At 41.8% G+C, this 13,881-nt stretch overlaps 1 protein-coding gene across 1 annotated transcript in view; it reads left to right on the forward strand.

The window, feature by feature from the left end:
* MUC13 (mucin 13, cell surface associated) overlaps positions 1 to 13,881 on the forward strand; it is a 45,495-nt gene that overhangs the window by 31,418 nt on the left and 196 nt on the right. Inside the window, exons 6-11 of the mRNA XM_007449710.1 lie at positions 4,661 to 4,812; positions 8,527 to 8,652; positions 8,993 to 9,119; positions 9,762 to 9,799; positions 11,604 to 11,688; positions 13,861 to 13,881. The exon at positions 13,861 to 13,881 is cut by the window's right edge and continues 196 nt beyond it. Coding sequence (XP_007449772.1) covers positions 4,661 to 4,812; positions 8,527 to 8,652; positions 8,993 to 9,119; positions 9,762 to 9,799; positions 11,604 to 11,688; positions 13,861 to 13,881 — 549 coding nt within the window. The remainder of the gene's footprint in view (positions 1 to 4,660; positions 4,813 to 8,526; positions 8,653 to 8,992; positions 9,120 to 9,761; positions 9,800 to 11,603; positions 11,689 to 13,860) is intronic.

The raw sequence follows: 13,881 nt of genomic DNA on the forward strand, positions 1-13,881 counted from the left end.
TGTATGGTGTTAGGGAGTGTTCTAATTTCATTCTTTTACATGTAGCTGTCCAGTTGTCCCAGCACCACTTATTGAAGAGACTGTCTTTTCTCCATTGTATATTCTTGCCTCCTTTGTCATAGATTAGTTGACCATAGGTGCGTGGGTTTATCTCTGGGCTTTCTATCTTGTTCCATTGATCTATGTTTCTGTTTTTGTGCCAGTACCATGTTGTCTTGATTACTGTAGCTTTGTGGTATAGTCTGAAGTCAGGGAGTCTGATTCCTCCAGCTCCGTTTTTTTCCCTCAAGACTGCTTTGGCTATTTGGGGTCTTTTGTGTCTCCATACAAATCTTAAGGTTTTTTGTTCTAGTTCTGTAAAAAATGCCATTGGTAATTTGATAGAGATTGCACTGAATCTGTAGATTGCTTCGGGTAGTATAGTCATTTTCAATATTGATTCTTCCAATCCAAGAATGTGGTATATCTCTCCTTCTGTTGGTATCATCTTTAATTTCTTTCATCAGTGTCTTATAGTTTTATTTTGTCTCCCTAGGTAGGTTTATTCCTAGGCATTTTATTCTTTTTATTGCAATGGTAAATAGGAGTGTTTCCTTAATTTCTCTTTCAGATTTTTCATAATTAGTGTATAGGAATGCAAGAGATTTCTGTGCATTAATTTTGTATCCTGAAACTTTGCCAAATTCATTGATTAGCTCTAGTAGTTTTCCGGTAGCATCTTTAGGATTCTCTATGTATAGTATCATGTCATATGCAAACAGTGACAGTTTTACTTTTTCTTTTCCAATTTGTATTCCTTTTATTTCTTTTTCTTCTCTGATTGCCATGGCTAGGACTTCCAAAGCTATGCTGAATAATAACGGTGAGAGTGGGCATCATTGTCTTTTTCCTGATCTTAGAGGAAATGTTTTCAATCTTTCACCATTGAGAATGATGTTTGCAGTAGGTTTGTCATCTATGGCCTTTATTATGTTGAGGTAGGTTCCTTCTATGCCCACTTTCTGGAGAGTGCTTATCATAAATCGGTGTTGAATTTTGTCAGAAGCTTTTTCTGCATCTATTGAGATGATCATATGGTTTTTATTCTTCAATTTGTTAATATGGTGTATCACATTGATTGATTTGCATATATTGAAGAATCCTTGCATCCCTGGGATAAATCCGGCTTGATCATGGTGTATGATCCTTTTAATGTGTTGTTGGATTCTGTTTGATAGTCTTTTGTTGAGTATTTTTGCATCTATATTCATCAGTGATATTGGTCTGTCGTTTTCTTTTTTTGTAGTATCTTTGTCTGGTTTTGGTATCAGGGTGATGTTGGCCTCCTAGAATGAGTTTGGGAGTGGTCCTTCCTCTGCAATTATTTGGAAGAGTTTGAGAAGGATGGGTGTTAGCTCTTCTCTAAATATTTGATAGAATTCACCTGTGAAGCCATCTGGTCCTGGACTTTTGTTTGTTGGAAGATTTTTTTTTTTTGCTGTATGCGGGCCTCTCATGGCTGTGGCCTCTCCCGTTGTGGAGCACAGGCTCTGGATGTGCAGGCTCAGCGGCCATGGCTCACAGACCCAGCCGCTCCACGGCATGTGGGATCCTCGCGGACTGGGGCACAAACCTGTGTCCCCTGCATCAGCAGGCGGACTCTCAACCACTGCGCCACCAGGGAAGCCATGTTGGAAGATTTTTAATCACAGTTTCAATTTCATTACTTGTGATTGGTCTGTTCATATTTTCTGTTTCTTCCTGGATCAGTCCTGGGAGGTTATACCTCTCTAAGAATTTGTCCATTTCTTCCAGGTTGTCCATTTTATTGGCATAGAGTTGCTTGTAGTAGTCTCTTAGGATGCTTTGTATTTCTGCGGTGTCTGTTGTAACTTCTTTTTCCTTTCTAATTTTATTGATTTGAGTCCTTTCTCTCTTTTTCTTTTTTCTTTTTTTTTTTTTGCCATACCTGGGACTCTCACTGTTGTGGCCTCTCCCGTTGTGGAGCACAGGCTCCGGACGCACAGGTCAGCGGCCATGGCTCACGGGCCTAGCCGCTCCGCAGCATGTGGGATCTTCCCGGACAGGGGCACGAATGCATGTCCCCTGCATCAGCAGGTGGACTCTCAACCACTGTGCAACCAGGGAGCTCCCTCTTTTTCTTGATGAGTCTGGCTAAAGGTCTATCAATTTTGTTTATCTTCTCAAAGAACCAACTTTTAGTTTTATTGATCTTTGCCATTGTTTTCTTTGTTTCTATTTCATTTATCTCTGCTGTAATCTTTATGATTTCTTTCCTTCTACTAACTTTGGGTTTTGTTTGTTCTTCTTTCTCTAGTTCCTTTAGGTGTAAGGTGTAACCTTACACCTAAAGGTGTAAGGTTACACCTTCGGTTGTTTATTTGAGATGTTTCTTGTTTCTTGAGGTAGGCTTGTATTGCTATAAACTTCCCTCTTAGAACTGCTTTTGCTGCATCCCATAGGTTTTGGATTGTCGTGTTTTCATTGTAGTTTGTCTTTAGGTATTTTTAAATTTCCTCTTTGATTTCTTCAGTGATCTCTTGGTTATTTAGTAACATATTGTTTAGTCTCCATGTGTTTGTGTTTTTTACATTTTTTCCCCCTGTAATTGATTTCTAATCTCATAGCATTGTGGTCAGAAAAGATGCTTCATATGATTTCAATTTTCTTAAATTTACCAAAGCTTGATTTGTGACCCAAGATGTGATCAATCTTGGAGAATGTTCCGTGTAATCTGTAATCTGCTCTTTTTGGATGGAATGTAAAGTGTAATCTGCTCTTTTTGGATGGAATGTCCTATAAATATCAATTAAATCTATCTGGTCTATTGTGTCATTTAAAGCTTTTGTTTCCTTATTAATTTTCTGTCTGGATGATCCATCCATTGGTGTAAGTGAGGTGTTAAAGTCCCCCACTATGATTGTGTTGCTGTCGATTTCCTCTTTTAGAGCTGTTAGCAGTTGCCTTATGTATTGAGGTGCTCCTATGTTGGGTGCGTATATATTTATAATTGTTATATCTTCTTGGACTGATCCCTTGATCATTATGTAGTGTCCTTCCTTGTCTCTTGTAATGTTCTTTATTTTAAAGTCTATTTTATCTGATATGAATATTGCTACTCCAACTTTCTCCTGATTTCCATTTGCATGGAATATCTTTTTCCGTCTCCTCACTTTCAGTCTGTACATGTCCATAGGTCTGAAGTGGGTCTCTTGTAGACAGCATATATATGGGTCTTGTTTTTTGTATCCATCCAGCAAGCCTGTGTCTTTTGGTTGAAGCATTTAATCCATTCATGTTTAAGGTAATTTTGTATGTTCCTATTACCATTTTCTTAATGGTTTTGGGTTTGTTTTTGTAGGTCCTTTTCTTCTCTGTGTTTCCCAGTTAGAGAAGTTCCTTTAGCATTTGTTGTAGAGCTGGTTTGGTGGTGCTGAGTTATCTTAGCTTTTGCTTGTCTGTAAAGCTTTTGATTTCTCCATTGAATCTGAATGTAATCCTTGCCAGGTAGAGTAATCTTGGTTGTAGGTTCTTCCCTTTCATCATTTTAAATATATCATGCCACTCCCTTCTGGCTTGTAGAGTTTCTGCTGAGAAATCAGCTGTTAACCTTATATGGGAGTTCCCTTGTATGTTATTTGTCATTTTTCCCTTTTTGCTTTCAATAATTTTTCTTTGTCTTTAATTTTTGTCAGTTTGATTACTATGTGTCTCAGCATGTTTATCCTTGTGTTTATCCTGTATGGGACTCTCTTTGCTTCCTGGACTTGGGTGGGTATTTCCTTTCCCATGTTAGGGAAGTTTTTGACTATAATCTATTCAAATATTTTCTTTGGTCCCTTCTCTCTCTCTTCTCCTTCTCGAACCCCTATAATGCAAATGTTCTTGTGTTTAATGTCCCAGAGGTCTCTTGGGCTGTCTTCATTTCTTCTTTTCATTCTTTTTTCTTTATTCTGTTCTGTGGCAGTGAATTCCACCATTCTGTCTTCCAGGTCACTTATCTCTTTTTCTGCCTCAGTTATTCTGCTATTGATTCCTTCTAGTGTATTTTTCAGTTCAGTTATTGTATTGTTCATCTCTGTTTGTTTGTCCTTTAATTCTTCCAGGTTTTTGTTCTTAATTCTTCTAGGTCTTTGTTAATCATTTCTTGCGTCTTCTTCTTTTTTTTTTTGTGGTACGCGGGCCTCTCACTGCCATGGCCTCTCCCATTGCGGAGCACATGCAGGCTCAGTGGCCATGGCTCACGGGCCCAGCCGCTCCGCAGCATGTGGGATCTTCCCGGACCGGGGCACGAACCCGTGTCCCCTGCATTGGCAGGCGGACTCTCAACCACTGCACCACCAGGGAAGCCCTCTTGCATCTTCTGGATCTTTGCCTCCATTCTTTTTTCTAGGTCCTGGATCATCTTCACTATCATTATTCTGAATTCTTTTTCTGGAAGGTTGCCTATCTCCACTTCATTTAGTTGTTTTTCTGGGGTTTTGTCTTGTTCTTTCATCTGGTACAAAGTCCTCTGCCTTTTCATTTTGTCTGTCTTTCTGTGAATGTGGTTTTCCTTCCACAGGCTGCAGAATTATATTTCTTCTTGCTTCTGCTGTGAAGACCAATTTGTTGATGCTTTAGTTCAATTCATCAAGTGATGGATTCATTTCATTTTTAGCACATCTCCTTCAGCAAGATCTGGAATGCATACTGTTGATGTAGCAGTAGTAAACATTTTTACAGAAACTACAGAAAAAACTGAAGAAGACATATCAAGTGCCATTAAAACAGCAATTGAACACAATGCAACTGAGTTTACAGGATACATCAGTAAGTATGAAATAATTTTATACGACAATTACCTGAAGACCTATCTACTTTTCATAAATTTTTCTATTATATGTTTGAAGGGGGCCAGAAGCACTGGATAATTGAATCCATGGACATCTCCCAGTTTCCTTTGAATCTGTCCTTTCTTCCTCCCTCCCTTTCCCCTGTCATTTGGCTTCTGCTCCTTTATAACCATCCCCCAGGTCATCAGACTGACTATTTTGTTCCTCTTCTTGGAAGGTAGTCTTGGACAAATAGTCTCTGGACCAGGAAAGATGAAGAAAGGAGAAACAAGAGGGCTCTATACCAAGTTTTAGCTTTCCAAATGCTATAGAAAGTTTTATCTATACTGTTTCCCCTTTAGGCAGACACAACCCCCCCACAGGACAGCTGTTAACAGTTCATTTTTACTGTGTTACAAACACCCCAAATCTTAGTGGCCTTAACAACAACCATTTATTTATTATAACGCTATAATTCTGTGGGTCAGAATTTGGGCTGGGCTTACCTGGGCGGTTCTGCTCATCTAGGCAGGGCTCGGCTGATCTCTGCTTGGCTCACTTAAGCATCGGCCGTTAGCTGCTGGGTAGATAATCTGAGGGCTGACTGATCTAAGATGGCTCAGCTGGACAGTTTGTCTCTGCTCCGCGTGATCTCCCATCCTCCAGCAGGTTAGTCCAAAAGGGTTTCAAGAGCAGCAGGAGGGCACATTTCAGTACACAGGTGCTTCTCACTCTCTGCTAATGTTATATTTACAACTGTCCTGATGGCCAAAGCAATTCACATGACAAAGCACAGTGTGGCAGGCCCTACGAAGGGGCATGGACACAGGAAGGCAGGAATAAACTGGCACTATTACTGCAGTCACCACAGCAGTCATCAGGAGTTCCTCATCTCAGAGGTTTCCAGGGCTAGCCTTGGGGGCAGCTCTGTGCAACTGGCTCTCAGTCCTTGTTGCCAAACCCAAAGGCCTCTGTTGAGACACAACTTCTCTGACTTTTCTGTAGCATTTGATACTAGTATCCTCCCATTCCTGAAGTCCTCTTCTTTCTGGACCTCCACTCACCATTCTCCTGATCCCATTCTGCCTTCCTCATCTTTCATTTTGATCCTTCTGTGACTCCTTCTTTAGTCTCTTAAATGTTTGCTTTTTGCTTATTGTAACCTCCATGTCCTAGTTTGCAAAACTTATTTCTCTTTTTGAAAATATAATCAAATTCTGTTCATTTATAGTGTTCTAGCACCTTCTCTCTTTTTCGAGATTTCACGGATGATCACTGTTCTCTCAGGACCTGGAATGTAAATGCTCTGGAATAAAACACTTAAAATTCTATCAGAAAAGATGGGGGCTCCCCTGCACTGTACCCGCTCCATGGGCTGTGGTCCCTTTAGCAATGTCCGTTCAACTCTTTTCTATCCAAGTATTATTTCCTGGCAAGACTGGAGAAAAATTGTTCTGAAGCCATTCTGTTTGTCTCATGTCATTCATCAACATTACACCAACCAGGCCTGGCCTTTCCATGAGCCCCTGTAACATGGAAAACATACACACCCTTTCATTCATTTGCCCATTTTTTATTTTTAACCCTTTGCTCTTTGTTTTTGGATTTTTGTTGCTGTCGTTGTTTTGGGTTTTGTTTGTGGCAAGCCTGAGCTCATTTGGGACTCTAGACTGTCTCTGTCACAATTTTAATATTCCATCTTTGGTTATAGGATCTTTTTTTTATATTTTATGTCTCTCATCTGAGAGCTTCCTGTGCAAACCATGCCAGTTTCTTATATTACCTGGCCCTCTCCCATTTTTTTTTTGTTTCTTTTTGTTTTTTTACAGCTTGTTGGGATCATTTGCAGCTGCACAGTTAGAATTACATTTTCAGAGCTTCTTACTTTCCTGAACTGTTTTCATCTTCCAGAGTCTCATGCCATGGAACTACACCTTATCCTTTTTGAACATTTCAATATTTACTCTCTCAAAGTCATACTCCTCTTTCTGGCTGTCACTTGGTCCTTGTCTTCCAAGGGACTCATCACTTCTACCTGCCAATAAATTTCTCCTCAGGGTCAGAATTTGGTCCAGAGTAGCGATTCATGCCGGCAGAACCTCTACCCCCAGAAGATGAAATTGTCAGCAAGGCAAGACAAAAACCTTATCATATGCTCTGCTTTTGGCTGAATGAGACTTCTAGCAAGTATGAGGAAGTTGAGGATCCCCATCAGCATGGGGACTGACCACTCCAAGTGGTTGTCAGTTGAAAATAACCAGTGCATTCTTCAAAATAAAGTTGAGGGCCCTTGCAATTCTCTCATTTGGCTCTACTTAGTAACTGCCTTGGTTCTGAGCCCTGGAAACTTGAAACCATCTGGTCTCAGTGCTGAGAATTGCTCTTTTTTCGGCCAACTCTTCTCAACATCTCTCCACTCTGAGACCAGGCATGTGCTGTTAGGTACATTAACAGATTACCAAATGATGCCAGCTAGAGATGGCCACAGGAGCATAAGCCGCCCAGCACATGGAAGGGAGAGCTCAGAACTTTTAGAGAAAAACACTTTTTCCTGCTCTCTTGCTTCTGCTGCAAAGACAGATTCTCTTTTCTGTGTCAAAAGTTGTAGAATCTCTTTCTCTGGTTTTTATTTAGAGGCATTTTCAAATGGCAGGTAATGAAGGAAGGTTAGTTACAGGTTTGGGATGTTTAGAAGAGAGTAACCACATATCTGTTCTACCTGCTCCTATTCTCTCCCCCTAATCTATTCTCAGATTCATCCTTTTGTCCCTAATGTCTTCCAATCTGCTTCTAGACTAACATTCTTAAAAGATGGCTTTCTTATGCCATGCTTCTGTTCAGAATCTATCAATGGATTCTCAGGCTTGTAGGATAAAAGTCAGTGTCCGTAACCTGACGTTCCAACCCTGCTATACCCATGAGTGAACAAAAGAACGATTACTTGTTGAGTATCTTGTAGTGGACAATTGCATTTACATTAGTTCATTCAGTTCTCACAACAATCATGTGAAACAAGAATCATTAGCCCATTTCATAGATGGAGGGAACTTGGACCCACCACAAATTAAATGATTGAACAAAAAGCCCACGGCCAATCAATGGTAGAGCCAAGAGTTCTCACTTTTGTTCCTCCTCACCACACTGCCTCTCCCCTGCCCAAGTACAACGCCATCACTCCTGGACAAGAATCCTTTACTTCTTTTCATGCCTTGTTTACTCCACTTAGACCTTGCCTCTCCTTTGACTGTTCAAATCTTCCCTATCTTTCAAGACTTAGCCCAATTTCCACCTCCTCCACGATGTTACCTTTAGCTACCTGAGCCCCTGAATTCCCGCTGTACTTAAAGTCTGTATTACGAGTTGCTGGATGCGACTCTCTAAGGGTATAAACAGGTAACTCTCCAAAGATGGGGTCCAAAACTTATGCAGCTACTGTGTCCCTTGTGGAACCTAGCAAAGAGGTAGGTGCAAAAGAGACTTGGAACATCATTGCATTGCACTGGATTGAATTAATTTTAATTGAATAATATAAGGAAATAGTTATAGAAGAGATCCCCTGGGGAGTTGAATTTCAGAATCTCAGATTTTCATTGGTTGAATCCCAAAATGTGTTAAAAGGCAACAATAACCACAATGGAATGGGGTGCTTTCACAGGTTACCTTATCCATATTGTCTTGCTAAATATGTCTTTGAATTATTTGTGCCTCTTAGAGCAAGGTCGGTGTGATTATTATGGTTGTGAGAAAGAGAATGGGCAAGATGACTGCACCAGTGGTTTACTATGTCGGTGCAAACCGGGGCTGCTGAGACCGAACCCACAGATCCCTCTGTGTGTTGGTAAGTGTTCCACATGCTTCTAAATGTTCTTCATGCCTCCTCCACTCTCTCCTTTTGCATTTGCAAAGTACACACTTTCCTGCTCAAGTTTCCATGTGCATTTCAGAGTCTGAGGGATGTGAATTTTGGCTTTAGTCCTGTGAGCCTGGATAGGGCCTTGGCTAAGAGCTGGTGAGGAGGCCCACATGCCGCTTCACAGGGCGCGCGTCAAGCGCAGAGCCACTGAGCACCTCGTTTTACCCAGAAAAAGCAACGTGAAAAAATTGTATTCTGTGATGTGTCACTTTGGTGTTGAAGGGGTTGTTTCTGAAAATTACCCAGAAATCACTCTCTTTTGAAGCTTTGGGTCCAAAGTGTCCTGATGACTGCAACACACAGAATAAGCAATGCGTAGTGAAGGACAGCGGGAACGCTACCTGCGTGTGCCTGCCAGGCCACAAGGAAGATAATCATAGGATCTGTCAACCGTAAGAGAAATCCCTTCTTCTTCATCTTGTCATAGCTGAAGCTAGGCAAAAAGGATAGAGCTTGTTAGGGTCTGGAAGTTGATTCGTTGGCATAAGTTGGTAGGTACAGAGCATCACCATCACCACCATCATCATCATCATCAGTTTTTGAACATTCTCTGTGTGCTGGGAACCACAGCAGGTAATGCTTCTCATACAACAACTGTCAGGAATGTATTTATTCCCCATTTTCAGGTGAGGAAAATGAAGCTCGGAGAATATAAATGACATGTCCCCACTCACAGGGCAGCAAATAAATGGCCGAGCCAGGTGGTCTCGCAGCCCAAGGGGGCCCCACTAAGCTCCATGCCTCTGGGACTCGGCTTCACCCAAACTGCTGAATCCTCCTGGCGCTCAGAAGATGGAGCGTTCAATTGGTAGCAAATGGAACCACACGGGATTGTGTACCCCCTCAGCCTTCCAGAGTGCCATGAAAGGTGCTCACCTGGAAGAATGGGAGCGTAAGGAAGAAAAGAGAAAGAGGAGACGGAACGGGGAGGAGAGAATGAAAGAAAGGTGCAAGGAAGACATGGAGGTTGGGTGGGAACTCTGACCTGCTCCCACAAGGCTCCTTACCATGGTCTCCTACTCCTTGTATTTTAGGTGTGCGTTTGGCTACAGCGGAGTTGATTGTGAAGACTGTGAGTAGAAGAGTCTTGCTTTGTTAATAAGCTTCTAAGAAACAGACATTGACCACATCCAGAATTCTGTCCAGTCCCCCAAAGTCTCTGGCTTGTTTCATAAAGAGAGAGAAAAATCTACCTGGAGTTTGTCTTCTGGGTCAGTCCACTCCATGCTCACCCTTAGGTTGTGGGCAGAGCCTCTCTGTTATGGGAAATAATAGAACTCAGCCCAAGAGTTGGGCTGGTGTCTCTGGACTTGTCCCAGGCCAAAGAAGTTTGTCCCAACATTATATTCTTTTCCTACATTAGATTAAATATGCGTTGTCTGCTACTAAAAAGGATAAAGACCAGTAGAGCAGAACTAGAAACCAGATGTTCAAATAATCAAATAATCTTTTTGTCTCAGAGCTATTTACTAATTTGGGATGTGTTGTCATAAATTCAGTTGCCTGGTTCCCTCCCAGGCCCTACCCCCACCAGACTGGGACAATACTAACTGTATATTTTAAGTGATTTCATATTTTAAATTTTATATAATGAACTAAAAGATCAATGATCCAAGATGAAGGGAATATTCCTGTTAGCCTCCCAGCCAGCCACAAAGTTAGTGATAAGAAATGCTTTTAATTTCTACTGTATTTTGTTGTGAGGCAGGGTTTGCTAAGTCACTTCTTTCTTCTGGGCTTTCAGTGTCTACACCTATAAAATGACAAGTTTGGATCAGATAACCTTTGAGGTTTTTTCCACACTTAATGGTCGATGGTCCCTTGCATCTTGGTTAGAGGTGGCATATATGGCAGTCATGAAGCAGAAAGGATCAAAGGGATCTAGAGCAGCACTGTCCAAGAGAAATGTAACACGAACTTGAGATTTAATTTCAGATTTTAAAAGCTCTAAGTAAATTTTAAAAAGTAAAGAGGAATAGGTGAAATTGATTTTAATAACATTTTATTTCACTCAATATATAGAAAATAATATTTCAATAGGCAATCAGTACAAGGATGATTAATGAGATATTTTACATTTTTTTCATACTATGTCTTTGAAATCTGCTGTGTATGTTAAAATTACACTTACATGCCACCCCATAGCCATATTTCAAGAGCACTAAACAAGCAGATCCAGAGGAGAATGGGTGGTAATGAACCTCCAGACTCTTCCCTCATCAATTCCATCAAGCTCCTCTGTTAGTGACAAATTTTTTTTTTTTTTTTTTGCGGTATGCGGGCCTCTCACTGTTGTGGCCTCTCCTATTGCGGAGCACAGGCTCCGGACGCGCAGGCTCAGCGGCCATGGCTCACGGGCCCAGCTGCTCTGCGGCATGTGGGATCTTCTCGGACCGGGGCACGAACCCGTGTCCCCTGCATCAGCAGGCGGACTCTCAACCACTGCGCCACCAGGGAAGCCCCTGTTAGTGACAAATTTAACTCCAACCCAGTTCCTCTAGTTTATCAGCAAAGTCCGTTCTGGCAGGCAGGCAAACCAGCAGAGGTAAGGAGGTAGTGTGGACCTCCGATGAGATCTCACCCCCCCACAAAGCCCAGGAAGGTCCTGCCACCATGGCCTCCTCTGTGCTTATGGACTTCTTTTATCTGGCAAGGTTGCCTCTTTTGATTGGGTTCTGAAGACACAGTTAGGGGGTGGGCAGACAGAGGGCTAAAGGAGGTGAGCCCCCCACCCATCCTGGTCCTGGAAGAGGGTCAGAAACCAGAGCCCAATTATCCCCTTGGCCAGGAACCACTGGGAACACATGTACCTGTGCAGTAGACAGTGGGAGTCTGCTTGGGGGAAGCCGTTCCTACTCTTCTCTTTTCCCTTTCAGCATTTCAGCTGATCCTCACGATCGTGGGCACCATTGCTGGCATCCTCATTCTCGGCATGGTGATTGCACTCATCTTCTCAGTGAGGTATGGGATGAAGTGTCCCTTTCGTGGGACACAGTGCCACCGGCATTACACTCTGGTTTCCAAACACGCCCAGCCTTTCCCGGGCAAGAGAAGAAAAATAAGGCGAGGCCTCTCTAATACCATTGCCCTTTTTGTCTTACCTGAATTTTCTTCTGATTCTATAAGCTACACATGATCACTGAAGAAAATAGAAAATGTGTAAAGGAGCAGACTAAAAAGTCACCCACAAAACCCACCACCCTGAAGCAACCAACATTTTGGCATACATCCTTCCAGGTTTTTTGCTACTTTTTAAAATGATGTTATATATGTAATTTGGTATCTTTTGTGCTTTAAAATTTTTTTTGTTGAGGTTTGTTTTTGCTTAATACTATAAAGTGACATAGCAACCATTTTCTGATGTCATTAAAAACTCTTTTGGGAGTTCAGGGTTTTTTTTTTGAGCACAAGCCACCCATGTGCTTGGCCCTGCAATAAGCCTTTATCTGCTCAAAAACAAAACAAAACAAAACACTCTTTTGTTAGCAGTATTTAACTCCATTGATGTTGTCAAATATAATTTTCATTAAGTCACTCCCTTGCCCAGGACCTCGCTGCAAATAGCCTAACGTCCACCTTAACTGAGTCCCCTGGGTTTTAAATAGAAACGTTACCTCTGCATGGCCTTTTCTCAGCTTGTGCCTTAAATGCCCTTCTTAAAAACTTAAGTAGGGTCCATTCATTTATTCTACAAACATTTAGATAAAGTTCCCTCCATTAATAGAGACGGAATACTGTCATCTATTCCATTCTAAATGTGCCAAGTGAGGAGCTACTCTGATTTTAAAAAAAAGCTACTTTTTGAAAATTTAGCTAATATCTTATATTTTGGCAAAATAGGTTTTTTTGCACTGTAATGCGAGAGGATAGAGTTTACATTCCTAAAATATTTTGTTTCTTTTTTTTTTCTTCTTTTACTCCATTATGATATTAACTCTTCCCCAGAGACTTGATTATAAGGATGCCAAGCTGGGAACTGAGAACACGACTTTCCCTTTTCCAGGGGTGGGGGTGTGGGGGACAGGACATTCGACCCTGGAGCAAGGCTGCTTCCTCCACAGTGGACCGGCTCACTGCCCCAGTCTCCAGGGTCCTCAGGGACTGTGATAGAGCTTGTGCCCCTTGAGAGCCTCGGTTCTCAGTTCCCCTTCCTGCTGCAGAGCCCCGTCTGCTCTTTGCTCAGCCACAGATTCATGACTCTTGGGAGCTCTCCAAGCATTATAATTTCTTGCGCATTCCAAAGAGAAGGAAGCCTCTTGTCAGTTACCTTAGATGGGAGTGCTGTCACAGGGCAGGAACTCTGTGGCGGGCTGGGCTGACCATCAGGGTCACCAGGTGAGTGGGTCTTCCTTTCTGACGTTCCAGTGTCTGAGAGTCACCCCAGGACTGCCCTGTGGCCATAATGGATGCCTCTGGCCCCACTACCCATATTCTAACAGGGCAGGACTGTCGCTGCAGGCCAGAAGGAGAGAAAGGTCATGATCAGAGTTAAATGGGGGACAGGTGCCTCCCTCACCTGCAAGTCCATCCACTTGGCTTTGAATGCTTACACTTGAGGTCCTTGAGGGCCCACAGAACAACGTGGGAAACTCCTATTTCTCCTTAAGACCTTTATGCCTTGAACTCATTTTATTCACTGAGGTGCTTCCATAGACATTGACTTTGCCTGAATGAAAAATTGTATCACAAATCATCTTTTTCTTTGACTTTTATTCTCATTTCCATAAATAATTCAAAAGCACACTGAAAAATACTAACATTATTAGCAAAATGTAAATGGGACTGGAGGAATTAGATGGTAATGTTGGATCAGGGTTAACATTCTGGTTTTGATGGTTACATGGAGCTTATGAGGAGACTTAGGGGATCTACACTGAATGAAGTAATGAATTATTACCAGTAATGGACATCAGGTCTGCAGCTTATTCTTAAATGGTTCAGCAATGTTAACAGTTGGGGAATCTGGGTGATAGATGTATGGGAGCTCTGTGTAATTTTTTTTTTTTTTTGGTAACTTACATGTAAATTTGAAATTATTTCAAAAATTTAAAACATTTTGAAGAAAGAATATTAACATTTGCTTCAAGGAACTTGCTGCCATTGTCAGATCCTAATTCTTGTTACCGATTACAGATCAAAGAACAAAAGCAGGAA

The sequence above is a fragment of the Lipotes vexillifer genome, unplaced genomic scaffold, assembly GCF_000442215.2.
Source record: "Lipotes vexillifer unplaced genomic scaffold, Lipotes_vexillifer_v1.1 scaffold1378, whole genome shotgun sequence".
NCBI lineage: Eukaryota > Metazoa > Chordata > Mammalia > Artiodactyla > Lipotidae > Lipotes > Lipotes vexillifer.